At 65.0% G+C, this 27,828-nt stretch overlaps 2 protein-coding genes across 7 annotated transcripts; one reads left to right on the top strand and one right to left on the bottom strand.

The window, feature by feature from the left end:
* Positions 1 to 1,039: 1,039 nt before the first annotated feature.
* LSM7 (LSM7 homolog, U6 small nuclear RNA and mRNA degradation associated) lies at positions 1,040 to 6,827 on the bottom strand. 2 transcript variants are annotated; one of them, XM_087425791.1, is made up of 4 exons: positions 6,636 to 6,827; positions 6,464 to 6,554; positions 2,889 to 2,960; positions 1,040 to 1,303 (listed from the first exon to the last, which is right to left on the bottom strand). In XM_087425791.1, the coding sequence occupies exons 1-4, from the start codon at positions 6,810 to 6,812 to the stop codon at positions 1,161 to 1,163; spliced, it is 483 nt and encodes a 160-aa protein (XP_087281917.1). In that variant the 5' UTR covers positions 6,813 to 6,827; the 3' UTR covers positions 1,040 to 1,160. The 2 variants fall into 2 exon arrangements, with proteins under 2 accessions (XP_087281917.1, XP_087281916.1); XM_087425790.1 differs by having other exon boundaries at positions 6,647 to 6,690.
* SPPL2B (signal peptide peptidase like 2B) lies at positions 6,775 to 27,375 on the top strand. 5 transcript variants are annotated; one of them, XM_087425779.1, is made up of 15 exons: positions 6,775 to 6,870; positions 13,642 to 13,761; positions 14,678 to 14,860; positions 15,532 to 15,621; positions 16,481 to 16,620; positions 17,298 to 17,440; positions 17,587 to 17,683; positions 18,592 to 18,708; positions 20,438 to 20,519; positions 21,227 to 21,301; positions 21,378 to 21,440; positions 21,530 to 21,629; positions 22,069 to 22,146; positions 23,830 to 23,990; positions 25,318 to 27,375. In XM_087425779.1, exons 1-15 carry the CDS (start codon positions 6,811 to 6,813, stop codon positions 25,561 to 25,563), a joined length of 1,755 nt encoding a protein of 584 aa, XP_087281905.1. In that variant the 5' UTR covers positions 6,775 to 6,810; the 3' UTR covers positions 25,564 to 27,375. The 5 variants fall into 5 exon arrangements, with proteins under 5 accessions (XP_087281905.1, XP_087281906.1, XP_087281907.1 ...); XM_087425780.1 differs by having other exon boundaries at positions 23,830 to 24,057; positions 25,318 to 25,464; XM_087425781.1 differs by lacking the exons at positions 23,830 to 23,990; positions 25,318 to 27,375 and adding an exon at positions 23,082 to 23,432.
* The last annotated feature ends 453 nt before the right edge of the window (positions 27,376 to 27,828 follow it).

Genomic DNA, 27,828 nt, shown 5'->3' with positions numbered 1-27,828 from the left:
GATGGTGGCACGGCGGGTGCGCTGATTCTAGGTCACAGCCTCCCCTGAGGCCGCGCAGCCCAGCCCCCTACCGCCCAGCTGCTCGAGGCTCTGGCTCCGAGATGAGGCCTCGATAAGGGAGCCGGTGGAGGCAGGGCTGGGCCAGATGGCAGAGGCAGGGGCGGGGGGACGAGGAGCTGGCGCAGGGGTTTGCTCTGCAGCCCCATAACTGATAGCAGCAGCAGAGCCCAGATCCCCGAGACAGGCCTGGGAGCCAGCCGGTGTCAGTTTACGTGGTGGCGACGACAGATACGTAGCTCACGAGCCCATCCAGCTGGACATGCAGCTCTGTCAGCTGCTGGCTTCCCGCGCAGCCCCGACCTCAAGCTGCCTGTGTGCCCAGCTGTAAGGGGAGGGGTTCCCACCAGGACGACACACTCACTCCCAGCCCCCGAGTGACAGATGAGACAGACGTGGCCTGCTGTGGGCAGCGACAGTTCCATGGGGGCGGAGTCCTAACAAGGATGCTGAGTTTGGGAGACCGGCCAGGGAAAGCCCTGCTCTCTGAGGACGGGGCATCAAGGGGTGCTCACGAAGAGGACCGAGTCGGGGTCCTGGGCCGAGAGGAGCAGGGGGAGGCCCTCGCTGGGCCGGGGGCTGGACTAAGGTCAGGGGAAGACGGGCGCCGACTCGGAGGGGCCGCAGGGCCGGCTGAGATCCAGGCCGTATCTCTTTTGTTCTCTGCGCCGACACGACTGGAAGCGGGACGCGCCCCAGGAGGCGCGGGTTTGGGGACCATGTGGCCAGTGCAGAGAGGCACTGAAGGGACAACGCAGACGCAGAGATGATGCCACCACGACCTGCTCGCTGAGAAGGCGTGCGGCCCGTCCACCGCCCAGAACCACAGGCTGGCCTGGGGGCTGCACTTGCTCTGGCCGCCCGGGGGCTCCGCAGAGCCTCCGGTCTGGACGCCGCACACCCTGGGCATCTCTGAAGCCCCCGGCCCCCGGCTCAACAAACCGCCCTGGGCCGAAAGCAAGATCCAGGGCTCCCGGACACCTGAGGTTTGCAATTTTATTAAGAAAAGAAAAATAACCTATACAAAAAGGAAAGTTCCATTCCTGCGGGCGGCACGCCACGCAAGGGGCAGCTTTGAGTCCGCGGCAGCGCCCGCGCGCCCGCTAGGCCTCCTGCTGCTGGATGAAGGGGTTGGGGATGGCCTCCATGCCGTCCTGTGGGCAGATCAGCACCACTGACGTGCCCCTGCACACCACCAGGCCCAGCTGGCGCGTGTCCTCCGTGAGCTTGTACTGGTCATCGGGGTCTGCAGGGGAGAAGGCGGAGTGAGGTGGCGCGGGCCGGGGGCCTGAGGAGGACGCCCGAGACCCTGCCTGGGGAGGGGGCACGAGGGACCCAGATCACCCAACACGCAGCCTTGTCCCCGGGACGACCCACGGACCGTGAGGCCCGGAGGACTCTGGAACAGCCGTCCCCCCCGCCCTCCTTCTGCAACGGGAACACAGCCCAGGGGACAGTAGGGGACGGTGGGGGACGCCGGGTCTCCGAGCTAACTGGGGGCCCCGGCACCCGAGCCAGCGGAGGCCCTGGGACACATCATCAGACGAGCAGCTGGAATAAAAATCAATCTGGGGTCCCAGCTTCTGGAAAACCGTGGGAGCCCTGTTGGGCCACCGTTCACCCGTCACTGGGCTATTAATGGTGGGGGGAGAGGGACCCTGGAAGTGACAGCAGCCCGAGGAGTGCTCTGCTGGGGTCACAGAAACTTCAAGTCCCCGTATCGTTACCGCATGACGTGGGGAACATGAGGGGGCCCAGCGGCATCAGAGACCCGGTCGCAGCCACAGTCCCACCTCAGACCTGCGGGTGGAACAGCTGTCCTGGCCCACCCCCGCCTCCCTGGAACGTGCGGAAGGCCCAGGGCCGCCACCCCGGGGCTGTGCTGGGGGTGCTGGGTGGATGGCCTCCTCAGCCCAGCGGGCCCACCCTGACAGGAGCAGCTCTGCGGAAAGAACGGCAGCCACAGCGCAGGGCCCTACCTGGGCTCTGCCCTGCTCCAGCTACGGGCTTTCCCCACGGCCCCACTTGGTGGCCCTGTCCTTTCACAGATGATGACAATCATCCGCCCCAGGAGGCTGGGCCGGGATCCCAGCTCGGGGGGGCCACGCTGGGACTCTGGGTGGACCCAGGTGGGAAGAGAGAAAATGATAAAGTGAGAAGCCCCACTGATGGCTGATGCGGCTGAGCCCGTGCTTCTCCCACCAAGAGGGCCTTTCCCCAGTGGCCCCGTGACACTCCTGTGTGGCTGCAGGAACCTTCCACCAGAGTCACTCCCGTCTCAATGACACTGGCGGTCCCCCAAAAGGCAAGATTTTTCCTCCCTCCTCCCAGGTCCTGGCGTCCCCTTAATGCCCTGGTCAGGCTGAGCCGGAGAGCCTGACGGCTGACGAGCCGGGGCTGGCCTGACACCGTGGGCTGGTGCAGAGGATCTGGGGACCTGGGGGGCAGCAATGAGGGGAAGGGGCCCTTTGTCAGCAGCAGGTGGTGACACCGGGGACGGCAGGGGACTAGGGAGCCGAAAGGAGCAGCAGAGCAGGCCGCTGGCTCACAGTGGGGTCAGCACCCTTCCGAGCACGCCGGGCGGGCTCTCAGCGCCCAGCAGTGCGGCAGGAGCATGACGAGCGGATCGGCAGAACTCGTCCACGTCTTTTAAGTCCCCAAGATGACGGAGGCATGAGCCTGGACGGGACGCTGGGATGGTGGAGATGACACACGCCCGTGAGCCATCCAGGCCACGAGGCCCGACATGCGTCCCTTGGACGGCGGGGTCGTGGGTTGGGAACAGGAAGAAGGCCCAGCAAGGACGCTTTGAGCCCTGCCGGCGCACTCACCTCTCATGTACTCGATGGTGCCGTCCAGCACGAGGTTGAGGAGTGGGTCGAACCCTTTCAGGATTCCACTGGCTGGTAGGAATCACCGGAAGAGAAGAGAGACAGAAGGGCGTCAGGTCAGAGGTCGTGCTCGGGGCAGGCGTGCTTGGAGAGATGGGGCGCCCCCTCCTACAAGGGGCTCACCCCCCAGGAAGATGCAGATGTGGGCGCAGCCTCTCCAGGGACAGAGAGATGGGGGACAAGGGGAAAGCGAGGGAACAGCCCCCAGAAGGGGAGCAGTGACAGCCGACTCCTAACTGTCCTCAACAGATCACGGTCGGCGAGAGCTTTCTGCAGAGGGCCAGGCGGGGAATGTTCCACTGTGCGGCCGCACAGGCCCCATAGCAACCACCCCCTCCGCCTTCCTAGGGGAAAGGAGCTGGAGACACTAAACACTCGGGCACGGCCGTGCACCAATAAAACTTAACTCATGGACACAGAAACGTGCAATTTCACGTGATTTCCACAGATCAGGCAATAGTCTTTTTCTGATTGTTTTTCACTTATTTAAAAATTGTAAAAACTGCTGTCAGCTCATGAACCATACAAAGACAGGCAGCGGAATACACACACAACGGACTGTTATTACTCAGCTGTGAAAAGAAGTGAGGTGCTGACACGCTACCATGTGGACAGACCTGAGGAACCCCCTCCGTTTTAACCTGTCTCGTCTCTTGGGCCTCCTTCCCCGGGTCTCACCCAGGGATCCCACACGTGGGTCCCCGCTGTACCGCCCACACCGAGGCCGGGCCGGGTGTGACAGCAGCACCCCCAGGGGTGGAGAGCAGGTCTGCAAACTTCTGCCGTCGGCCGAATCCAGCCTGCCGCCTGGTTTTGTGAAGAGTTGACTGGCACGCGAGCGTGCTCTTCTGTTAAGCACTGTCCGTGGCGGCTCTCACGTGGCAGTGGCAGAGCTGAGCCGCTGCGACAGAGACCCGCTGGCCCGCAAAGCTGGGGACGGTCCCTGTCTGGCCTCTGACAGAAAGAGTCTGCCAGCCGCTGGTGTGGACATCCATCTGCCTGGCTGGGTCTGAGCCCCCAGCCCTGTGTCCTCCTGTCTCCCTGCTCATCCCTCCTGCAGAATGAAGACGGTGATGGCACCGATGGGACGTGGCTCCATACAGCGTCAAATGCAATGATGCATCCGGCCCTGGGCAAGGGGCCTGGCAGTGAGCCCGCACCTGCGGGTCCGCCCCCCTCAGCGGAACACAAGCACTGCGCGGCAGGCAGGATTCTAAGGCGGAGCCGACATTCCCCCCGCCCCGGGGAACACGCCTACATAACCCCCTCCCCTTGAATGCGGGATGGGACCTGTGAATCTGATGGGGTGTCGCTCCGTGATTAGGTTATGACAAAGACAAAGGGCTCTACAGATGTAATTAAGGTCCCCAAGTCAGTCAACTTTCAGTTAACTAACGTCAAGGAAGACTACACTGGCTGGGCCTGACCTGATCAGGTGAGCCATTAAAAGAATGGGCACTTTCGGGCCGGCCCCGCGGCTTAGCGGTTAAGTGCGCGCGCTCCGCTACCGGCAGCCCGGGTTTGGATCCCGGGCGCGCACCGACGCACCGCTTCTCCGGCCATGCTGAGGCCGCATCCCACATACAGCAACTAGAAGGATGTGCAGCTATGGCATACAACTATCTACTGGGGCTTTGGGGGAAAAAAAAAAAAGGAGGAGGATTGGCAATAGATGTTAGCTCAGAGCCGTTCTTCCTCAGCAAAAAGAGGAGGATTAGCATGGATGTTAGCTCAGGGCTGATCTTCCTCACAACAAAAAAAAGGAAAAAAAAAAAGAATGAGCACTTTCTGAAAAATGAGAGATTTTCCTTCTGCCCTTGAAGGAGCAAACTGCCAGCTGTGGACAGAGTCGTGTGGAGGGCGGCGGGCAGCCTTGGGGAGACGAGAGCGTCCCTGGCTAGACTAGCCAGAAAATGGGGCCCCAGTCCCACAACCGCAAGGAACTGAATTCTGCCAACACCAGTGGACTTGGAGGAGGCCCCCAAGCCTGAGAGGACGGACCCCAAGAGACGCTCCTTTATCACAGTCTCATAGGAGTCCTTGAGCCCGAGGCACCCAGACTCCTGACCCACTGACACCACAAGACAACAAATTGGTGGTCATTTACTCCCCAACGTAGAAAACTAACACAAGCACCCTGCAAAGCAACAGCCGCGTCTCATTCACAAGTCCCAGGGCCAGCACGTGGGGATGGAGCAAATACCCGTTCAAATTCAGAGTCTCAGTTCCGCCAGTACCCAGACCCGCAGGCACTGTGTTCTAACCACTCTGACACCATCCAGCTGTCCACACCTCAGGGAGAGGGGTCTGGATGACTGTCTCGTGAAATGAAACCTACGGTCAGAGTGGCAGCTGAATAAATGAAATGTTGACCGGATGCTATACATGTCGTGTGTCTTTAACCCTTTCATCCCCACTGCCACTCGCCAAGGTAGGCGGCGTTAACAGCCTCTTTGACAAATGAGGAAACTGACCCTCAGAGAGGGTAGCAACTCACCCCAAGACCTACAGCCAGTGACCGGAAGACCTGGGGCTCTAACTCGAGCCGTCTGGAGCTCGAACCCGGAGGGCCAGGCTGCAGAGCGGCTGCCTCACCAAGAGGCAGCACTCCACCCTGTTCCTGCCCTCTCCTCACCAGGGGGTGACGCAGAGCTAAGCATCGTGTCAACCTGCATCAAGCTGCAAATGGTGCTAGGCGCTACCAGGGGGTTCTAACACAGGGGCCTGACTTGGGGTGGAGGGTCAGGCAAGGCTTCCTGGAGCAAGTGTCTGGAGCTGACAGCAGAGAAACAACTCTGCGGTTAAGCTGGTGATGAGGGGACCTGGTAACAGCACTCCAGGCACAGAGAAAATGTGTCCCTTCACTGCCCTGTGGCAGTCAGAGCTCCCAGAGGGACAAGAAGTCGGTCCCTTACCCTGGGACAACGGGGAACAAGGCGATCCGATTTGTCTGTTAACAGGTCTCTCTGGCAGCGGCGTGGGCCGTGGTTCTCAACTGGGGCCATGTTGCCCCCCCGGGGACACTGGGTGATGTCTGGGGACATTTTGGTTGTCAAAACTGAGAGATGCTCCTGGCATCGAGTAGGTGGGGGCCGAGGATGCTGCTCAACCCCCCGCAGTGCCCAGGACAGCCCCACAGAGAATGACCCGTCCCGGCTGTCCGAAGCGCCGAGTCTGGGGAACCCTGGGGTGGGGGGCTCGGCGAGGAGCTGGGGCAGCCGCGGGGGCGGGAGCTGGACAGACAGGCCCGCAGGGGAGGCAAAGCCGTGGATCCCAGCCCTGGCTGCACCACTGTGGCTCTGAATTAAGTCTGGTCACTTTTCCGTGCCTCAGTTTCCCCAACTGCAGAATGGATTCAAAAGTTCCTACCTCCCGGCCCGCCTATTAGGAGACCTATTAGGAGGCCTGCACGAGTTACCCGAGCAAAGCACCTAAGCGGAGCCCGGCATCAGCTACGAGGATCGCTGCTCCTTACTTATCCTAAATCGCTAGGGGCGCGGGCGGCGGGGGCTCACCTTCGCGGCCCCCCTGGAACTTCACCCGGATCGTCTTGTCGATGTACTTGGACAGGTCCAAGATGCTCTCCTTCTTTTTCTTCTCTTTGTCCTGCGGGGGAAGCAGAGCGCGTGAGGCGGAGAGCGCGACCCGGCCCCGCGCCTCCCGCCGCGCCGGCCCCGCCGGCCGCGCCGCGCGCTCACCGCCATCTTGCCGCTCCGCGCCGCTCTGCGCAGGCGTCGCGGCCGAGCCCTTTGACACCCGCCCCCGCGCGCAGGCGCGGCGCACGCACGGCGCAGGCGCGGCGCAGCGCGCCGGGGCGTTGCTGGGAAACATCTGCCGACGCCTGCGGCGCGGACCGGCCGACATGGCGGCGGCGGCGGCGCTGGCGCGGCTCGCGGTGGCCTTCCTCCTCCTCGCGGCCCAGGTGAGGGCTGCGCCGGCACTCCCGGTCCCGCCGGCGGCAGCGCCCAGGCCCCTTGGCCCCCGGCCCCGCGCGGGGCCTCGCCCGGCCCGGCCTGGGGGTCCAGCCTCGGGGTTCCGCGCTCCCCGCGCCCCCCGCAGCCCGGCCGTGACCTTGCGGGCCCGTCCCCCTTCCCCGCCTCGGGATCTCCTCCCTGCCGCACCGTCACTCGCTCCCGCCGGGGCTGAAGTTGGGGGACCCTTCTCCCTCCCCCGGGCCCTGCCGGGCCCCCTCGGGGTCTCCAACCGCCGCCGGGGACGCCCCCGACTGGCTCTGTGGGCTCAGCAGGTGGCGGCGCCTCTCCGAGCCTCAGTTTCCCTCCCCCCCGCGATGCTAGCTCTCCCCCCCGGGGTTGTGGTAAGCTGCCCAGCCCGGCGCCCGGTGCCTGGCAGTGTTGGGGAGCCCAGCCCTGGAGTGGGGTCGAATCGCCGCCCCGTCTTTTGCTCCGTGACCTTGGGTGGGAGAGTCCCCCGCGTTGGGCATCCGTCGCTTGTCCGCAGGAGTGCAGCGTGGACTCCGCGAGACGATGCATGGGGTGATGAACGTGCAGCGTGCTGCCACTTTGTTACTTGGCGTTAGGGGTCTGCGGGGCCAGGGGGTGACTGACCACGAGAGGCCGATGCACCTTGTCATAAGCGCATCTTTTATTTCCCTCTCCTCTGGGTGCCGGAGCTCAGAGAATGGTGTCCAGCCGCCCTACAAACGAGGCCATTAACCTTGACCCGTTTCCTCCAGCTCAGCGCCACCTCTTTGCTATAGCTCCTGGTGGCCGGTGTTCTCCCTGTGGCCACTGTTCTCCCTGTGGCCACTTTTGTCCCCCACGTCCCCGGTCCATTCTCGACACAGCAGGAATCATCTGTTTCAAAGTGTGTCGGCTCTTGTTGCGTGCAGACCAGAGCCTTCCAGTGGCTTCCCAGTGCATTTGGGAGGCCTCTGTGATCTGGCTGCTCGGGAAGCTTCCCTCCCTTTCCGGCTCTAGTTTATTGAAGGCGGTCTGCTCTCTGGTCTTATCTGTTTTCCTGGAATGCCCCTGGCTTCCTTCTGGTCTCAGCTTCCCTGTCCCTCCCGCTTAGGAGCTCTCTGGGACACCTCTCCCCAGCTGCTTCACTGGCCCCTGGCCTTCCCCTAACTCTGTTCACTCATCTTCCTCGCCAATCTGGACAATTCTAGGGCAGAGACTTTGAGCTCTCCAGACATTTGTTTTATTTTATTTTTTTGTGAGGAAAATCAGCCCTGAGCTAACATCCGTGCTAATCTTCCTCTTTTTGCTGAGGGAGACCGGCTCTGAGCTAACATCTATTGCCAATCCTCATCCTTTCTTCCTTCCCCAAAGCCCCAGTAGATAGTTGTGTGTCATAGTTGCACATCCTTCTAGCTGCTGTATGTGGGACGCGGCCTCAGCATGGCCCGAGAAGCTGTGTGTCGGTGCGCACCCGGGATCCGAACCCGGGCTGCCACTAGTGGAGCACGCTCACTTAACCACTAAGCCACCAGGCCAGCCCCAGGCATTTTGATTGAGGGAAAAACAAGAGGTGGATGAAGGGTCATGAGAATAGCGTGAAGGGAGTGAGCAGATTTGTCTGGGAAGGCTTCTCAGAAGCAGTGGCAGCAAAGGGGTGTTCTGAAGGATGAGTAGGAGTTTGCCCAGATGCGAGGAAAGAGGGAGGCTGTAGCAGGGCCAGAGGTGTGAGGGCTGATGATTTATTTGGGGACGATGAGGAGTCCGCTGCACTGGTGTATAGGGTGGTACAGTGCTTATACCTCAGAAGGATGTCACCCCGAAGGAGGCCCTTCAGGTGCACATGAAAGGAGGCTGGGGTCCCCGCTCAGCTGGAGGGCGGGGGAGGGGGCAGCACTGGGAGTGGCTCCAGGCAGAGGGTAAAGGGGGGCGAGCAGGTGGCCTCCCTGGGCTGCGCAGGTCAGAGCCAGGTGGTGGGAGGCTCACGATACTGGCGTGCTTGGACTTTATGGCAAGCAGGCTGAGGATTTTGAACTTTACCTTGCACGTGGGGAGCCAAGGAGCCTGCAGGAGAGAGTGAGGGAAGCAGCTTCCTGGAACAGAACCCTGGTCTGCACTCCCTGAGACAGGACGGCACCCTTGGTGGCTGGGTGTGGCTCTTCGTGGTGCCCAAGAATAAGACTAGGTCTCCACTGGGAGGAGGCTGCTTGCTGACAGCCCTCAACTCATTTGCTACCGTTTTGTGACCCTGGCCAAGGGTCTGACCTCCCCAAGTATAGCCACCTTCCCCAGTTGCTACAGGGCGTACAGAGAGGCCCGAGTGGAGGCTGTTACTCAGCAGGTTGGAACTGATGTTAGTGCCCTCCCTGCCCCTCCTCTACCTTCCTCACCTCCTGCACCTGTCTCCCCTGCCGTCCTGCGCCTGCCCCCGCCCCTCCACCTGCCCCTGCCCCTGCCCCTCCACCTGCCCCCTGCCCCCTGCCCCTCCACCTGTCCCCCCACCTCCTGCACCTGTCCCCCACCTCCTGCACCTGTCCCCATCCCTCCACCTGTCCCCCAGCTCCTGCACCTGTCCCCACCCCTCCACCTGTCCCCCACCTCCTGCACCTGTCCCCCACCTCCTGCACCTGTCCCCACCCCTCCACCTGTCCCCCACCTCCTGCACCTGTCCCCCACCTCCTGCACCTGTCCCCCCACTTCCTGCACCTGTCCCCACCCCTCCACCTGTCCCCCACCTCCTGCACCTGTCCCCCAGCTCCTGCACCTGTCCCCACCCCTGCACCTGTCCCCGCCTCTCCACCTGTCCCCCAGCTCCTGCACCTGTGTCCCCACGTCCTGCACCTGTCCCCGCCTCTCCACCTGTCCCCCACCTCCTGCACCTGTTCCCCACCTCCTGCACCTGTCCCCCACCTCCTGCACCTGTCCCCACCTCTCCGCCTGTCCCCCACCTCCTGCACCTGTCCCCGCCCCTTCACCTGTCCCCCACCTCCTGCACCTGTCCCCACCTCCTGCATCTGTCCCCGCCTCTCCACCTGTCCCTCCACCTCCTGCACCTGTTCCCCCACCTCCTGCACCTGTCCCCCACCTCCTGCACCTGTCCCCACCTCTCCGCCTGTCCCCCACCTCCTGCACCTGTCCCCACCTCTCCGCCTGTTCCCCACCTCCTGCACCTGTCCCTGCCCCTTCACCTGTCCCTCCACCTCCTGCACCTGTCCCCCAGCTCCTGCACCTGTCCCCGCCTCTCCACCTGTCCCCCACCTCCTGCACCTGTCCCCCACCTCCTGCACCTGTCCCCACCTCTCCGCCTGTCCCCCACCTCCTGCACCTGTCCCCGCCTCTCGACCTGTCCCCCAACTCCTGCACCTGTCCCCCACCTCCTGCACCTGTCTCCCCACGTCCTGCACCTATCCCTGCCCTCTACCTGTCCCCCTCCTCTCCCCCTGTCCCCCCAGCTCCTGCACCTGTCCCCACCCCTCCACCTGTTCCCCCTGCCCCTAACAGCTGCCCCAGCCCCCTCCACCTGCCTCGTCTCCCCGTCACTTTCCTCCACCTGCACCTCCTTTTCCAAGCATCCTGGGTCCTTATTCCCCTCCTCCTGGAACTCACAGGTCTTAGAAGGAAAGCTTCTCCCCGCCTGTGGTCACTAGCCTCTCTTAGAGCCCCCTGACGTGGGTGCTCTCATGGTCGCTCCTCCTGTGCATAGTTTTCCTAGACATCCCTGAACCTGCTTGGTGATTGAGATGTGTCAGGTGGCCTGTCCTCGGCAGTCCAAAGTATTTCTGGTTCTCCAAATTGGGACGGGCCGTGCTAGAATGCAGGGTACTCGTAGCACGGGGTCCTTTTGAAGAACTCCCAGTTCCTTTAACTCAGCTGGCGAGGAAGCCGTATTCAAAGCGAAACCGTGCCCTCCCTGGCGTTTGATGTGAGCACAGATGTATTTCTGAACGGAAAGCCAGTTGTGCAGATTGTGGGGAGGAAAACCCATGTAGTGTACTTTTGTGCTTTTAAATGACCTTTTTCAAGAGAAACAGTTTCTGTCAATTCTCATTTTATGCAAATGACACCTTTCCCCAACACCCTGGATCCCATAGAACAGGGGTCAGCAGACATTTTCTGTAAAGAACCAGACGGTGAATGTTTTCGGCTTTGCAGGCCGTATCGGCTCTGTTGCCATTGCTCAACTCTGCGTTTGTACTGAGAGCAGCCATCAGCTCTCTCTCACGGGGTGGCCGTGTTCCAGTAAAACTCTATTTACAAACACAGAAGTGGGGCCGGACGAAGCCTGGGGGTTGAGGGACCATACACTCTCCACAGTGGCCCGGGGCGAGGAGGTGCCAGGGGGCTCTGAGCGTAGGGTGACCCATCAGAAGGAAGGGGCATACAGCCGGATGTGGTACTTGGGGCCAGGCTGAGGGGCACCCTTGGGGGGCACTCTGGTGGGGAGAACCTGGAAGAGGGGTCTCCTAATTCTGTCTCAGGTCGAGGGAACAAGGTGAGGCGTGAGGTGTGTGGAGGTTGGCCGGGCCCGGTGCCAGGGCAGGTGGAGGAAGAGCACTGAGACCCCTGGTTGGCCTCAGGCAGCCCCCCGCGTGTCCCTCCCATGAGTGCTGGGGACAATGGCCCTGTGCACCCGGCTTCTTTGGAGCTCAGGGCTCTGTCAGCACTGCTTCACCGAACACACCCAGCAGCGTGGGCACCTCACTCAGGGTGACAAGCTGAGCGCCAGAGTGACGTGCCGGCTGGAGCAGTGGCGGTCGGGGACCTGCGGCCGGTGCCTCCTGTCAGCCTTGGGGCTGTGGGGTCGGGGTGCCCTGGGCTTCTCTCCACGCCACTGCCGCCGGATGCCCGGGGCCTCCAAGGAGAAGCTCCGGAGTGGGCCGGGGCCTCACTGCTTCCGCTGAGGGCCAGTCTGTGCCCCAGGCCTGGTGTCGGGGGCCCCGGTCCACCAGGACCCTCGGCCAAGTCAGAGCCCCCCACCCCGGCCCCCCATGGCATGGTGCGGGTCCCGCGGTGCCGGCTGGCGTCTGTTCTCGGCACACGTCTGTTGTCAGACAGGAGGCTGTTGCCACCTGTTTGTCTCCGTGGCACATTCTTGGGGGAGACCAAGGAGCGTGTGCTGCGTCTCTGTCTCGAGGTGTTCACAGCCCACGGGGAGCACGTGCCCGGGAGCCCGAAGCGTGCAGAGTGCGAGTCGGGTGCAGACGGGCCCCAGGAGCTCCAAGGAGCCCAGGGGCGGGGGCCCCAGGGCCCGTGAGTGTGACCTGGCTGGGTACGCTGGCCCCCAGCTCCTAGCACAGGCTTCTGTCCTGGGAACCCCCTCCTTGGCAGGCCCTGCAGGCCCCGGGAGCTCCCCAGAGTTAGGGCGAGCCTGCCTGGGGCCTCGACGCTGTGAGGCCCGCTGGTGACGGCGTCCTCCAGAGAGACAGTTGTCCTTGTGGGGGCTCTGCGGGTCCCGGGCGGAGCCGGGTGTGTGGGAGGAAGGGGGAGAGGGTGGCCTGCGCTCAATTCGGCCAGGCAGCCGCTCCGGGGGGGGGCGGGTGCCGTGGTCTGTGTAGGGCCCACCGCGAGCAGGTGGTGGGGTGTTTTTGTGTGAAACGGTGTTCTTTCACGTGGATAAAGCTGCTCTGGGGTTACACGGAAAAGAGGAGAGTGAGCCCCTCCATCCCAGGCTCCCGGCCGCCCCCGGCCCTTGAGGGAGGGGTCGGCGTCTCGGGGACACGGTCCTGCCTCACTGTGAGTTCAGATTCGGAGAAGGGCCCCGACGGCTGGTATGCCCCGGCCCGCCCTGTCCTCCGCGGTGGGCCAGCCGCCCTCGTCCCTGCTGCGCCTCCAAGCTCGCTGGGCAACGCTCCTCTCCTTGCAGCCGGCGTGAGCAGCCTGCGGCCCGGCGGGGCTTGCCAGGAGGAACTTGCAGCCGGCCAGCAGCTCCTGCTCCTCCTCCCGGCAATGGTGGGCCGGGCAGCTGGTGCTGGGTGGGGAGCCAGGCTCGTCGTGCTGGGGGTCGTGCTTGGGGTGGTGTGGGGCGGAGGGGCAGCTCCCAGCCTCCCCAGAGCTGCCCGGGCCCTCTGACCATCCGCTTCCTGCTGCAGCGCCGAGCGGGGGAGGTTAGGGATGCTGAGCTGGGAAGTCCCACTGACCTGTGTCCCGGCAAGGGCTGGTCACGTGAGCTGGGCTCTGCTGTCCCCCTGGAAAGTGAGGCGCTGGCCCAAGATCCCAAGATTTGCCCGGAGCCAGCTGGTGTCACCTGTCAGTGGCCGATAGGCAGTTTTCCCAGGAGCCTGTGGGGTAAGGGTGATGCGGGAACTGCTGGGGCGCCGGAAGCTTCTCCAGGCCTCCCGCCTTGTCCTGGGGTCCCAGCCACGAGCCACCGCCCGGGGCCTGGGGACAGAGCTGCTGGCTCACCGCATTCCCTCCCGGCCTTGCGACAGAGCCGTGGTGCTTCCGTTCTCCCCATCCTGTTGATCCTGGGAGGGTCCCACGAGGTGGTGCCTTCCCCGCCACAGGGGCCACGGGGACGGGAGGGGACCGGACTCAGCCGCCGTCAGCCGTGGGGGGTCTCCGTGGGGAGACTGGTCCGCGTCCTCGCCGTCCTCCGTCACTCTGTCCACCGTAAGACGTGTACGCTCGTACCCCGTCCGCCCTGTGGGAGGGAGGACACCGTCCCCAGTTGGGGACAGAGGTGCTCCTTGGAGAGGTGTCCTTGTTTGGTTTGGCCCCGTTCCTGCCGGGCTGTGCGGCCCGGCTCCGAGCTCTCTGACCGCTGCCCTCTCCCGCAGGCGGCCTGTGAATACGGCATGGTGCACGTGGTCTCTGAGGCCGGGGGGTCCCAGGGCAAGGACTACTGCGTCCTCTACAACCCGCAGTGGGCCCACCTGCCACACGACCTCAGCAAGGCGGTGAGTACCCGCTGGGGCCCTTCCCTTGGGCTCCGGCGGCCCCCTCCCGGCTCGCGGTCGTCCATCTGGCCACCATCCCTCCGCTCCTCCTCGGGTCTCTGGAGGGCCCCCAGTAGGCTCATCTTGCAGAGCCGGCCGCAGGATGGAGGAAGGACCTCGGCTGGGAAACCGAAGTGGGACCGGGTCGCCCTCGAGAGGCTGCTGGGCCCGCTGGGGTCTGGGGCGTCCCCGGAGAAGCCCACGACCTTGGGCCTCGGGTTCCATGATCGTAAATGGAAAATGTCCAGAGTGCTGTCGGGGGACAGGCCCTGGCAGGACACCAGCCAGGCCCCACACGCCAGACTGGGCTGGCTGGCAGAGGGGCCCTGAGGGGGTGACAGCTGAGGGCGTGACAGGCCCTCCGCCACCTCTCCCTTCAGGTGCTGCTCCGTGGCCTGGCCTCACTCCTCCCAGAGCGTTAGCCCCCGCTCGGGTCGGGGGGTGGACGATTCTCCCTGCAGGGACCAGCACCCCCGCCTACCCCTCGAGTTCTGTTTGCAGTGGACTCGGGCGGCGGGCCCTGGAGACGAGCGAGGGTTTCCCAGGAACTCCTCTGAGCGCACGCTGCCCCCTGTCCCTCCCCTCTGCCTCGTGCTCGGGGTGTGTGTGAGCGTGCATGGGTGTGTATATGCACAAGTATGGGTGTGCACGTGTGTGTGTGTGCAGGCCCCACCCACCCCACCCCTGCCCTGTCGAGGTGCGTGGGGCCGAGCCTGGTGGGGAGTAGAGGGCAGGGTGGCCCGGATGAGGCTCACTGCAGGAACTGGGTACTGGAGGGTCAGCTCCGGGGACAGGGTTCCCTGTCCACTCGGTCCCGTGAGGACGTCGTCCGTGCTGACTTCTCCAGCACAGCTCGTGTCAATGCTGCCTCCCTCAGTCTCTCCTGCAGCTGCGGGACTGGACAAGCTCCGTGCTCTGCTCCCCAGCCGACCTCCCGGCCAGAGGCTTCAGCAACCAGATCCCGCTGGTGGCGCGGGGCAACTGCACCTTCTACGAGAAAGTGAGGCTGGCCCAGGGCAGCGGGGCGCGCGGGCTGCTCGTTGTCAGCAAGGAGACGCTGGTACGGCCGCCCTGGCACCCCTCCCCTGCGCTGGGTGACGGCCGCCTGGCCAGGCAGCAGGACCCGGGGCGGGGGTTCGAGGTGGGAGGCGGTGGGAGTTGCTCTGACTTCTTACCACGTGGGGAGGAGCCTGGGCCGAGAGCGCAGTGGGCTGCGGCGATCGCCGGGGGGCGTGGGCGGCCGCAGTGAGGGAGATGAGGAGTTTGGTTTGCTGACCGCGGCTGTAGACTCGGGCCCTTGGACCGTGGTCTTGGAGGGGGGCCTGTCCTAGAGGAGTCATGGGGTTCAGGGAGACTGGACCCCGCCCCCTGACAAGTCCCCAGCAAGCTGTGGGGGGGCCTTCTGAGGAGCAGGTGATGTGGGCCCATGTGCCAGCCTCTCGCTGGCCTCCCAGCATGGACAGGCACCTGATGGACTTGACCCCAAGGTTTGAATGTGAAGGGAGAGCTTTTCCTCCCCCAGTGGGTGGGCCGAGCCTGAGGCCTGCCCTCCCGGCGTGTCCCCCTCCCCGCCACTTGGCGCCCGATGACCCCCCCAACACACACACGTGGGACTGTTCTGTGCCCTCGGAGAGCTGGCTCTGCAGGCCTCGCTGTCAGGAGGGGTTGGTGGCCGGCCCCGTCCTGGGGGGCCCTTGGTAAGCCATCGGTCTCCCTCCCCTCGGCCCCCAGGTGCCCCCAGGAGGCAACAAGACACAGTACGATGAGATCGGCATTCCCGTGGCGCTGCTCAGCCACAGAGACATGCTGGACATTTTCAAGGTAGGGTCTCCCGCCCCTTCTGGGCTGTGGCGCCCTACTGGTGGATGGTGGGCGGGGCCCGTGGGCGAGGCCGCCCCTCCCGGGCTGGCCGGTGGGCGGTTCTTGCCCAGCAGGAGCCAGGGCACGTGAAGGAGGGCCCGCAGCCCTGCTGGACATCAGCAGTGGAGATCGCGGCCCGCAGGGCTCCGAGCTGCCAGGTAGAGCGGCCCCGGCCCGGGCGCCCTCTGGCCTGCAGCAGCCAGACACTGCTCCAGGCTAGCTGGCCGGGCCTGCCCACACGCAGAGACTCTGAGCATCTCTTGTGCTCCTCACTCCCCTCCCGGCCACTCGCACGCCTGGCCCGGCCCCCCACGCAGACACGTAGCTGGCCGTGTCTGACCAGAGGCCTGTGTCCACCTTTCATTTGGGGAATTGGGTCTGGAGCATGTGAGCCTCGTGACACAAGTAAAACGGGAATATTCAGTCTTGTGGAAGCTTCCGGCAGTTCACAGTAAATGTTCCCATCCTAACCGCAGGCTTCGTGCCTCTCCCCGAGGGAACCACGTCGGCCTCCTGGTCGCTTCCCAGGCAATGTCCAACCTCGTTGACACACAGGCACGCACGCACGCACGCACACACACGTGGCCTTACGGTCTATGTCCCCCCACCCTCATGGGCCCCTCCGCCTGCCCTCATGCGAAGTTCATTCTGTCAGAGCCCACGTCTGTGGGGTCAGGCGTGGCGGGTGAGGGTGGGTGGGCCGGCCCTCCGGGACAGGGTCTCCCCGCCCTAGCTCCACGTGGGCCGGCCTTGTCTCTCTGGGCGGCAGGGAACGGGGTGGCGGCCCCAGCCCTGAGCTCTGGTGCGTTCTCCGAGGCAGAGTTTCGGCCGAGCGGTGCGGGCGGCGCTGTACGCCCCCAATGAGCCCATGCTGGACTACAACATGGTCATCATCTTCATCATGGCGGTCGGCACCGTCGCCCTCGGGGGCTACTGGGCCGGAAGCCGGGACGTGAAGAAGTGAGTGTCCCGGCTGTGTGTGTGCGTGCGTGCGTGGCAGATGGGTGGCCTTGCACTGGGACGTGAAGATGTGAAAGTCACAGGACTGCCCAGAAGAGGGGCGTCCACACACCTGAGAACATTCTAGAATACAGCTGCTGTGAACACTCACGAGACCTGTCCAAAGGCTCTGAGGGTCCTGCTCCCTGAGATTCTGTTCTGGCGCTGGGGGTCCAGCCCCAGGCCTGCCCAGGGAGGGGCCGTACGCGGGAGACCTCACTCCACAGCCCAGCGAAGCGCACGATGTGGTCAGCGCAGCGTCCGGGGCCGGGGGTGGTCTCGGCGGGGGTCGAGGGCATCCCACAGCCTTCCGTCAAAGGCTGCCATTGTGGCTGAGCCTCGGGGGGCCTGGAGGCTGCCCCAGGGAGCCGTCACCGTGAGGACCTCAAGCTCCTGGCGTGGTCCGTGGGGTCCTGGGGGCAGGGCCTGGCTCTCCCGTCGGGACAGCAGGGACACGCGGTGGGTGTGGAGAGGGCGGGCCGGCCGATGGAGCGAGCGGTGGGTGGCACGTCCCGGCCGGCGGCCCCTCAGCCGGTGCTGACCCCTGTGTCAGGCCGTCCCTGCCCGTCCTCCCCCTCTCTGTGGCCCCGGGAGACGTGCGGCCGGCTGGGCATCCCAGGACCTGCCGTGTCCCCCAGAAGGTACATGAAACACAAGCGTGACGACGGGCCCGAGAAGCAGGAGGACGAGGCGGTGGACGTGACGCCCGTGATGATCTGCGTCTTCGTGGTCCTGTGCTGCTCCATGCTGGTGCTGCTCTACTACTTCTACGACAAGCTCGGTGCGTCCGCTGGCCGCCGGGGGCACGGGGGCCGCCGCGCCGGCCCTGGGAGGGGCTGGGGCTGTCCCTTTCCTGGGCTGGGCGCGTGCTACCCTGCTGGGGAGTGACCGCGCCGAGCCCCCCCTCACCGCCCGCCCGCCCCGCAGTCTACGTCATCATCGGGATCTTCTGCCTGGCGTCCTCCACGGGCCTCTACAGCTGCCTGGCGCCGCTGGTCCAGAGGCTGCCCTTCTGCCGGTGCAGGTGAGCCCCCCCGGGGTGGCCTCCGCCCGGCCCCTGCCTACAGCTCTGCTCGCCCGTCTGCTTCTGTCTCCTGTGTCCCGGCCCTGAGGCTCCAGGCTCTGCTTCCGTGACGCCGAGCACCCCCCAAATCTCCCGGGTCCCCAGCCAATCTGGCACAGTGCGGGCGTACAACAGGCGTTCACTCATTGCTGGCCTGGGGCACGGGGCCTCGGGAGCAGGATGGAGGGGGGCAGCGGGGGTGGTTCTCAGGCCTCCCTCTGCACGTCATGTTCCGGGTCAGGCCCAGTGGGGACGCAGGGGCTGCAGTGGGCACTGGGTGGTGGCAGTGGGTCAGGCCTGCTCAGGGCACCCCGCCAGGGCAGGGCCACGTGGCTGGATGCGTTGGCGGTCCAGGCCCAGAAGGTTCCCTGCTGCCGGGGGCCCGTTCTGGTTCTTACGGGATGAGTGGACGACTGCTGCAGGGTTTGGGCGAGGTCAGACGGGTGTTCAGAGAGCTCGGCTCCCAGGGTTGAGAACTTGTAGGGTGGCCATCCGAGGGTGAGAGGGCGAGGAGGGGACACTGTGCCAGGCTGACGGCTCCCGGGGGCTCCCGTGGGCAGGGCTGGCTGGGCGACTGTCCGCACACCCCTGAGTGCCTGTCCCCACCCGGCTCTGCTCTGCCTTGAGGAGCCTCTTTCTAGAAGCATAGGAAGAGGTGAGGGACCAGTGAGTCTGACAGAGGCTGTGTGGCGGAGGAAGGGTAGGGCCGGGGGCCAGGATGCTGGGGGCCCTCCCAGAGCAGAGCCCTGGAGGACAGAGGGGCCCTGGAGGGGTGGGTCCGTAGGAGTCGGGACGTGGGGAGCCAGGGGGCTGTGGAGGTCAGAGGTCGGGGTGGCGAGGGCGCTGCGCTGATGGCCGCCCGCCCCCAGGGTCCCGGACAACAGCCTGCCCTACTTCCACAAGCGCCCCCAGGTGCGCATGCTGCTCCTGGCGCTCTTCTGCCTGGCCGTCAGCGTGGTGTGGGGAGTCTTCCGGAACGAGGACCAGTGAGTGCGGCCCGGGAGGCCCCGGCAGGCGGGCGGGCTGTCCCCAGATGCTCCCAGCTGGAGCATGACATCCCTGGGGCCGTTCGGGGGCAGCTGGAGCTGGTCCAGCTCCTCGGGTATGAAAAGCCTCTTCAGTTCCCTGGAAGCGGTGGCCGCGCGGCGTCCAGCTGCTGCCCGGGCTCAGCTGACGCGCTGCCGAGCGGGGCTGCCCTGGTCTGTCCAGATGCCACGCGAGTCTTGATTGGAATCTGGATCTGAGATGCCGCACACCCTCCTGGCCCGGGTGCCCCAAGTGTGTCCTCCAGGACGGCCTCCACGGGGCCCCGGGTGGGGGGCCCTGGCGCCGCTGGTCCCCTCTGCTCCCGTCGTGGCGCCTGCCCTCCGGCCACGGGGTACGCTCCGCGGCTCCCTGCCTGGACAGCGTGCGGAGGCAGGCCCTGCTGCTCTGCGCACTGGCGGCCCCGCGGCCCAGCCTGGAGCCGGGCGGGGCCAAGGACAGAGTGAGGACACAGCGGGCCCGTCCCCGCCCCGCTGCCACCTGCTTTGCTGACACCATCTGCTAACCACCTTTCCCGAGGCGGTTAAACGCTCTTGGCTGCGCCACATTTGGAGCCACAACAGATTTAACTGGCAGAAGGAGAACGTGAAAATATTTTGAGTCCTTTGTACACAAAGAGAAGACGAAGTCTCGCAGTTAAATCCAAGCCAGCAGGCTTGCCCCGTCTTACAAAATTAGAACAGGCCGTGGTTCCCGCTGCATCTGGGTGCGGGCAGCTGACGGCGGGGCGCCCACCCTGCTGCCTGAGAGCCTTCTCTTTGTTCTTCCCGACCGCCCTGGCCGGGAGATGCTTCGTCCTGGGTTGGGTGAAGTGTCAGATGTGTAACCCGGCTGGCAGAGCCCCGTTCAGGCTGCAGGGGGCGGCAGGAACCGAGGACAGAGCCCAGGGCAGGGGCAGCGGGGGCTGTGACCACACGACCCCCAACGCCAAGGGCAGGAGGGGCGCACAGGGCCGCCGGCCCCTCTGTCAAGCCAGCTGTTTCTTAGATCCTCAACGCGGAACGTCTTCAGCACGAATTTAACTTGCGAATTCAGAAATGTGGCCCCCCGCTGGTGGCACCTGATGGTGTGGGGTCAGTGTGGACGTCTGAGGGTGAGGCGGTCTCCGCCCACACTCCCTCCTGCCTTGTGTTCCCGTGGGACCGTCCTGGGGGACTCCGGACGCGCATCCTCGGGGGCTGCCCCAGGCCGGCCAGAGCCCCGATGTCCCATGGGCTGAGAGATTCTGGTGGAACCTGGCTGGGCGCAAGTTTCATTTTTCTGTCATTTAAGAAGTATTTCTGAAAACAGATTTGAGTCTAGCAGATGCACAATCCGCCCCCGTGCCCTGGGCCCTGCCCGTCCTGTGACCTAGGTGTGAAAACCACCCCTGTGGAGGGCCGGGGACCCCGGTGTGTCCGCTTCTCTCTGGCCTCGCAGTGTTGGGGTGGGTGGACAGGGTCGGTTTGGCCCCTGCTCCCGCCAGCCACTGCTGCCCCCCGTCCCGACGCAGCGAGGGCCCCGCCCGCGGGTCTTGGAACCGCACCCACGTCTCCGCAGCATGGCGGGGTCGGGCTGGGTGCAGGACGGCTCTGACCGCTTGTTGGCTGAGGCGGCCAAGGAGAGGGGGACGCGGTGGGTTGTGGCTCTTGGTGGAGCCCCTGCCCGCGGGTGACCTGCTCTGCCTTCCAGGTGGGCCTGGATCCTTCAGGACGCGCTGGGCATTGCTTTCTGCCTCTATACGTTGAAAACCATCCGCCTCCCCACGTTCAAGGTGAGGGCCCCGGGGTGGTGCTGGCTGAGGGCGCTCGGTCTGCAGACATGGGGACGAGGGTGGCAGCCTGTGTCCCGAGGGCCCCTGCTGTGTCAGCCTGGCCCTCTGCGGGTGGTCTGGTCTTTGCAAGCCGGTTCCTCCGGCCACCTCCCTGGGGATGGGGCTTAGGGGTCAGCTGCAGAATTGCCTCCTGGTGTGGCGGCCACGCCGGGGACCGGAGTTCTGGCCAGGCGGGCGCTGCAGGGCGGTGTCCCTGGTGACAGCTGGGGGCTGGGGTTGAGTTCCGGCTGGAGCAGGGGACAGAGGGAGGAAGACCAGGTGGAGCCGAGGGGACGGACACACATGGCTCGGGCCTGAGCGCGTGGTCAAGGTTGTGGGTCACAGGTCCCCGGCGGAAGTAACTTAGACACACGGGCAAGTGTGAGAGGCTCGTCACCCCCCGCCCCCCAAAGCCACAGCCAACCGCTCACTTCTCCCAAACCAAGGCAGTCAGACCTCTGCTTGGGCCCTGACCCCCGGCTGCGGCCACCGTGGCTCCAGGGCACTTTCTGGCTCGGTTGCCCTGGGGGATGGGACTGGTTTGGCTCACTTTCTCCTAAAGGCTCTGTCCCCACAGGGCTGGTCCGAGCCTGGCGGGGGGTCAGGGGAGCAGGGAGGGGCCGGGCAGGGGAAGAGGGGTGCGGCCCTCTCAGGACGCCCGCCCACAGGCCTGCACGCTGCTGCTGCTTGTGCTCTTCGTCTACGACGTCTTCTTTGTGTTCATCACGCCCTTCCTGACCAAGGTGCGTGCCCGCCCGCGCCCCCGCCCCGCGCCCCCGCCCCACCCCTGCCCCCGCTCTGACACAGCCCCCCCCGTAGAGCGGCAACAGCATCATGGTTGAAGTGGCCACCGGGCCCTCGGACTCGGCCACCCACGAGAAGGTACGTGGCGGCTGATGGCCAGGGCGCGGCTGCGAGGAGCGTGGGGGGCCGGGTGGGTCCTGCAGACGCCGCCGCCTCGCTCTCCGCAGCTCCCCATGGTCCTGAAGGTGCCCCGGCTGAACGCCTCGCCGCTGGCGCTGTGCGACCGGCCCTTCTCTCTCCTGGGCTTCGGGGACATCCTGGTCCCAGGTACCTGGCTGGGCATGGCGGGTGGGTGCCCCTGGCCCCATGGGCGGCCGGGTGTCCTTGGCAGTGTCGGGCCGGAGGGGCAGTGGGTGGGGAGGGAGCCAGCGGGTGGGGATGGGACGGCGGGGCGGTGTGCGGGCATGACCGGCCCCTCGTGGGCTCGGGGGGCAGCCCTGCCCGAGTGGTCGCGCTGCGCAGGGGCGGGGTGTGGCCTCGCCAGCTGCACTGCCCCCACACCCGGCCCTCTCCACCCCGCCCGGCGGCCTCTGAGCCTTGGGGTGTGTGCTCGTCCGCGGCCCCGGGTTGCCCGCCACGAGTCTGGGCGCCGGCGGCCTGTCCGTGGAGCAGTGAGAGCCGCAGGGCGGGGTAGCGCCCAGCGCCGTCCCTCCCCACGGGAGGCTGGTCCCCAGCGGGGCTCTGGCCCTCGTCCTCTCTCCCCCAGGGCTGCTCGTGGCCTACTGTCACCGCTTTGACATCCAGGTGCAGTCCTCCAGGGTCTACTTCGTGGTCTGCACCATTGGTGAGTCCCGGCTCGCCCGCCCGCTGCCGAGGCTGTGCTGGGGGGTGCAGTGGACTGGGCTGGGGGCGCCGCCTGTGCTCACATCGCAGTCCTTCTCTCTCATCCGTGGTTCGTGTTGTGCTTTTTCTTTTGTTTTGTCTGCTTTTTGTCTTTTTTGTGTTTTCCCTCGTCTCCCGTTTGTTTCTTTTGTCACCAAAGCCACTTACACAACGGGACCATTTTCTCATTTTCTGTTGAGCCCCGAAGTATTGTTTTTAATATTTTCCAAGCCCATTTGCTTGTCCCCACCCCGTGAGCTCTTAAGGAAGTGGGCTCGCACACTCACGCACACACTCGCACCCACACTCATACACGCACTCACACACTCAAATCCACGTGCCCCCTCTGCAGAGAGCTGGGTGGGCGGGGGCTCTCCCTCCCCCCGCCCCCCGTCATGGGGGTGCAGAGTGCACCGGCCCCACAGCTCCAACACCAGTGGAGGGGGCCCCCGTGAATGCCACTGTGACACGGGACACAGGCGGCCTTCTGGGCATGGTCCCAGCTCGTCACCGTCCCCCTCTTCCCGCCCAGTTCCTGCAGCTGCAGGCTCGCCCCCTGTTCTCCCCTCGCCCGTCCCGGTCAGCGTCCCTGCACCTTCCCTCTGGGTTGACAGTCCTCGTGACTGTCCTCGAAGATACAGCGGCCGAGGGTTTTCTCTGGTCGTTCTGAGGGTCCTGTCACCCAGACCCCTAGATCTTCACGGGGGACGAGCACCTTTGTCCTCCACAGTTTGCTTCCACTGAATCACTTGTGTGGGAGACGTGGGTGGTCCACATGACAAGCAGGAACTCCCCCCACCGTGTCCTGGGACGTGGGGGTCAGGTCAGACGAGGCAGCAGGGACAAGTGGACGCCGGGGAGGAGAGGCTGACTTTCTCGTAACTTCTCATCTTGAAGCGATCACAGATTGGCAGCTGCGGGATCAGCCCTTCTGCTCCTGCTCCCCGGTTTACTGGCTTCAGCGTCTCGGCACATTGCTCTGTGGGTTCCCGCTCTCTCTGTATGTTTGTGTGTTCACGCTCACGTGTAAACAGTACATGTTTCCTCGTGAGCCGTGAGCAGAGGCAGACGCCGTGCGCCCTCGCCCCCGGGCCTCCCGAGTGTTTCCTAAGAACAGAAACAGTCTTTTATGCGATCACAGTTCAGTTATCCGACTCGGTTTCCTGATTCTGTATGTATGTTGCTGCCACTCTAAATTGTTTTTGTAATTGAAGGTTTATAAAAGCCAGATATCTGGGCATATTTGCAGCTTTCTCAGCCTCTTCTGTGATTCCAGACCCTTCGTGCAGTTGCCAGCTGCTGATCAGAAAGCCCCGTGGTCCCTGGCCCCGTCCTCCCCCAGGCTCGCGGTGCCCTCGCCCCCTCCTGTCTTCTCGCTGACTCCCGCCTCGCAGTCCTGCCTGCCCCCTCGGGACGGGTGGGAGCGCGTGTCCTGGAAGATGCCAGAAGGATCCGTGCACTTCTGGAAGCATCCAGCTCCCGTTGGCTGGCCCCCGTGTGCTGTGTTTGTGGTGCTCTCTCTGCCTCTCTGGTCCCCGGGCCCTCTGTCATTTCTGTCCCTGCTTCTCGCATCCCTGCAAGAGGCGGGTGGGGGGCCTCAGACCCCCGGGCCATGGTAACGTGCCATCCCTCTCTGTCCCTGCAGCCTACGGCATTGGCCTCCTGGTGACGTTCATGGCCCTGGCCCTGATGCAGCGCGGCCAGCCCGCCCTGCTCTACCTGGTGCCCTGCACGCTGATCGCCAGCTGCGCCCTGGCCCTTTGGCGCCGGGAGCTGGGCATGTTCTGGACGGGCAGCGGCTTTGCGGTGAATACCGGTTTGCTATGACTGTCTGCGAGAAATAATAACCTAATAAGCCCTAACTAGAATTAAAGTTGAGTAAAAGCTCCTAGTTTTACAACTAAACCCCACGACCCATGTCCCGTGGTCGGTGTCTCCCTGTTCCCGGAAGGTTTTGATCTGAGTGTCATGTTAGTGTGGCTCTGGTGGCTCTGAGCTGTCCCCGCGGAGGGGACGAGGTTGTGGCTGTCACGCTGGGCGTGACTTGAGGGTGGTGCTCGAACCCCCTCTTCTTAGGGTGCCCGTCTCCTGGTATAGTGACACCCCATTCAGTGGGACCCCGGCTTCCGCCATTGAGAACGCGGCACCGGGCGTGGGGGACCAGCAAGCCCCTCTGGCCGGGTGAGAGCTGTCACAGCTCAGGCTGGGCCCGGCCGCTGGAGCGGGCGACAGGCCGGGGCGCTAACTGGGGCGCAAAGCAGCCCCGCGAGTCCACGCGGAAGAGCCGTGCCGCGGCGTCCCGTGCAGGCCCCGGGGGGGCTCCGGCCACGCGGGGCTCGCCGCTGTTGTCTGAAACAGAGGAGCGGGGTGGAGGCCCCTCTTAACACAACGTGCGGCGTTCGAGGTCAAGGGGCGAGCGCGCGTCTCCCTGGCTCCGGGGGACACCGCTGCCCTCCCACGTTTGTAGAAGGGGCGCCCTGCTCGCAAGTCCCCGTGGACACGGGCGCTCAGGAGCCCGTCCCGCCAGGAACGGGGACTCAAAGCCCCTCTGGTGTCCATGTAATCTGTCCGCGTGGACGGGGCTTCCCCGCGTGTGACGCCCCCACTCTGCCAGGCTCCTGCAACGTGGCGTTACTGTGTCCTGTTCTTGTGGGTGTATAGACACTCGTGCCATTTGTCCTGGCGTGGAAACGCTGGGGCAAAGCCGGGTTTCGGGTCTCGCCCAGTTAACCACCCAGCTGGTTGGCCTTGGGCCCTCACCGACCGCCGAGCCTGTCCCTCTCCCAGAGCCTCAGGGAAGCCCTCCTGGGGTCGCTGCCCACTGTCCTCAAAGGGTCTCAGTCCTGATGGGCGTTGGCTTTGCCAGAGAGCGGGTGGGTTAGTTCTAGAAGGTTCAGGAGGGGCGTAAGATGAGCAGAGATGTCAGAGTTGGGGTTTCTGCCTCAGGCCTCCCTCCTGTGGCCCCGTATGCGGCCGGTGGTGCTGGGTCCTGGGGGAAGGTGCCTCCTGCTGGGCCTGGAGCCTGACCCTTTGGAGACAGTGGCTCATCTGCCCTCCCCTCCCCCGCGGGCCCCGCCAGGGCTCTCCTCCGGCTTCGTCCTGCCCCTCACCGTGGGCCTCTCTTCTCTTGCAGAAGGACCTACCTCAGCCTCCATGGGCGCCGGCCTCCGCTGATGGCCCGCAGCCTCTGAAAGACTCCGACGCCACCGTCTCCCAGCAGTCTCCAGGTGAAGAACCGGTCAGGTCCCCCGTGTCCGGAGAGCAGCCCCCAGAACCTTCCACGCCCCAGGAGACAGGGCTCGGCACGCCCGCCCAGGAGCCCGTGAGCCCGACCGGCCGCACCCCCGACCCTGCGGGCCTGACGGGCGCCTCGGCCTAGGAGAGGCTGGCACGGACTCGGCCCCCTTGCTGCCATCCCCACCACACCGAGGGGGCTCCCCCGAGACTGGACCACCCAGCCTGCCCCCGACTTGGTGCTCTGGTCTGGCCGATGCTCACGTCGGGGTGGGGGCCCCATGGCTCCTGCCCCGGCTCCTCCCCCTTCTCCCCCGCCCCTCCCCGCCCTCCAGCCCGCTGCGCTCCGGCCCCTCCAGTCCTGCTCCAAGCTCGCGTGGCTGCTGCAAGGCCCTCCGGCCGGCTGAGGCCACACTGGGTGAGTGCTTGGCCCGCGGTCTTCCTCTCGGATTCCGTCTGCTGGTGCCTCAGGAAGGGCCTGGGGCCGTCCCCTCCGCCCGATGGCTGCAGATCCTCCCGCATCTGGTGCTTCCCGTGCTGCCGCCTTCCTCCGCAGCCGGCCCTCGGGGCAGGAGAGGACAGGCTGGCTGCCCCTTCCCCCGGGACGTGCCCCGCAGAGCCCCTTTCTGCAGGCCTGCCGGTCCAGAGGCTGAGAGCCCGGCCCCCCGAGGTTTGGACTCAGGCTGGCGTGGGGTCCAGACCCCCGTCTGGTTGGTAGGGGGCCCGTGAGGAGGGGCTGCCACTGAGGGCTGCAGACGAGGCCGTCAGCAGGCACCTGCTCCCTGTGGGCCGCGCCCACCCCGTCCTCCATCAGCCCCGCACCAACCTCCTCCACGTTTTAATAAACGGCCACGACTTTTTGAAATTCCGGTAGTGTCGCCTCTTGGGGTGCGAGTCTCCTGATTGCCCTTTTTGGGGCCCGGGGTGGGCGCCAGGCCAGGCAGACGGGCCCTCAGGGTCCACGTGGAGCCGCACCCCGCAGCCCTCTCCGGTCGGCTCTGTCTTTCACGTCGGCTCCATCTTGCCTTTCTGCTCCGAGGGCCTCGGGGCCCCCACCCCCATCACGGGCATCTGCACGTTCTCCACACCCCGCCCCGTCCGACTCGCCTGGCCTCCAGCCACGACACAGGCGAGGCGAGCGCACTTGTTATCTCGACCGCGGAGGAGCTTCTGCATGTGGGAGAAGATTCGGGAACTGGCATTTTGTCTTCTACCTCACCGAGGGTTCTCTGAACCTCACGACAGAGATGCCACGGTAGAGCTGGCTGCGGTCCAGCAGCCCCAACGCCACGGCCTGGCCACGGAGCCTGGCGCCCAGGGGCCGCTGACCGCCAGGGCCCTGCCCGCCCCGTCCACGCGGCCCCCAGGCTCACGGTCAGAGAGAGGCTTCCACCGACGGGAAGGGAAGGCACAGACCCTCCGGTCCCAGCTCTGTCTCCGCCGTCCCACCCCGTGCGCCTCCCGCTGACCTGTCGTGGACAGGAGGCGCCGGGTCCAACTATGGTCCATTCCGGAAAATACCAGCGCCAGGCAGAGTCGCACCCAGCCTCTGTCAGCCACGCTTCTCGAGGGAGAAACGTTTGTTCCAAAAACAAGAAGACGTCTTCCACTGGTTTCTTTGTGTTTCCTAAAAAGATCAGGTGACCTGGGAGGGGGCAGCCGCCCCCCACCCCCCTCCCGGGAGCTCCTGGACTCAGGCCGGGACCCAGGACGCAGCCACAGGCGGGGCGGCGTGGGCGGAGGGTCCGGGTTGACCCCTTCTGCCGCAGGGACTGTGCCTCCCTCAAAGCCGTTTTGTCCATTGGGGTCCGAGCGGGAACCTCTCTCTTCTGTTTTGGAAATTTGACAGATGTCAAGGGATTCAAAGGCAGACGTTAGTCCCTAAAGTTTCCATTTGCAGTTTTTGCCTTGCTTATGTTGGAATCTTACAATTAAACACCCCTTTTGATACTTAAAACTCGGCCTCTGCCTCCTCCGTGGCGCCGTGAGCTGGCGGAGCCCTGGGGTGGGCCGGGCCGGCTTTGTCCTGCAGAGGGTCGGGGCGGACGTGGGGTCATGGCTGCGACGGGGCTCGGCGGTGTCCTCACCGTGGGCGCGAGAGCTGGAGGAAGCTCAGAGGTGACCGGGTCGTCCCCCGCGTTTCCAGTGCCCTTAGCTGCTCCGCGGGTATCTGCGGAGCCTGGAAGGGAACCCCCAGAGCAGGGCCCACAGACTGCCAGGAGCCCGAGGGCCAAGGCGTGGGGCTCTGCAGGCCACACGGTCACTGTCACAGCCGGTCAGCTCGGCCGTCGGAGCCAGAAGCATCACACACCGCGAGCACAAATGATGTAACTGTGACCAGCACGCTCTGGACAGATGCACAGGTGAGTTCCGTGGAGTTCCCACAGCTCACCACACGGTCCATGTTTGA

The sequence above is a fragment of the Ceratotherium simum genome, chromosome 39 (genome assembly GCF_057802395.1).
Source record: "Ceratotherium simum simum isolate JZ-2026a chromosome 39, ASM5780239v1, whole genome shotgun sequence".
NCBI lineage: Eukaryota > Metazoa > Chordata > Mammalia > Perissodactyla > Rhinocerotidae > Ceratotherium > Ceratotherium simum.
Note: the sequence above shows the minus strand (reverse complement) of the source record. Positions and strands in the feature narration are given on the sequence as shown.

Bases quoted from the DNA above. Each gene is read 5' to 3' on its own strand.
- SPPL2B (XM_087425777.1), top strand. From the start codon at position 6,811: ATGGCGGCGGCGGCGGCGCTGGCGCGGCTCGCGGTGGCCTTCCTCCTC. The intron at 14,861-15,531 runs GTACGGCCGCCC...CTCGGCCCCCAG, and splicing joins TTGTCAGCAAGGAGACGCTG to GTGCCCCCAGGAGGCAACAA. The intron at 17,684-18,591 runs GTGAGCCCCCCC...GCCCGCCCCCAG, and splicing joins CTGCCCTTCTGCCGGTGCAG to GGTCCCGGACAACAGCCTGC.
- LSM7 (XM_087425791.1), bottom strand. From the start codon at position 6,812: ATGTCGGCCGGTCCGCGCCGCAGGCGTCGGCAGATGTTTCCCAGCAAC. The intron at 6,555-6,635 runs GCGCGGCCGGCG...CTTCCCCCGCAG, and splicing joins AAGATGGCGGTGAGCGCGCG to GACAAAGAGAAGAAAAAGAA. The intron at 1,304-2,888 runs GTGAGTGCGCCG...TCTCCCCTGCAG, and splicing joins CACCATCGAGTACATGAGAG to ACCCCGATGACCAGTACAAG.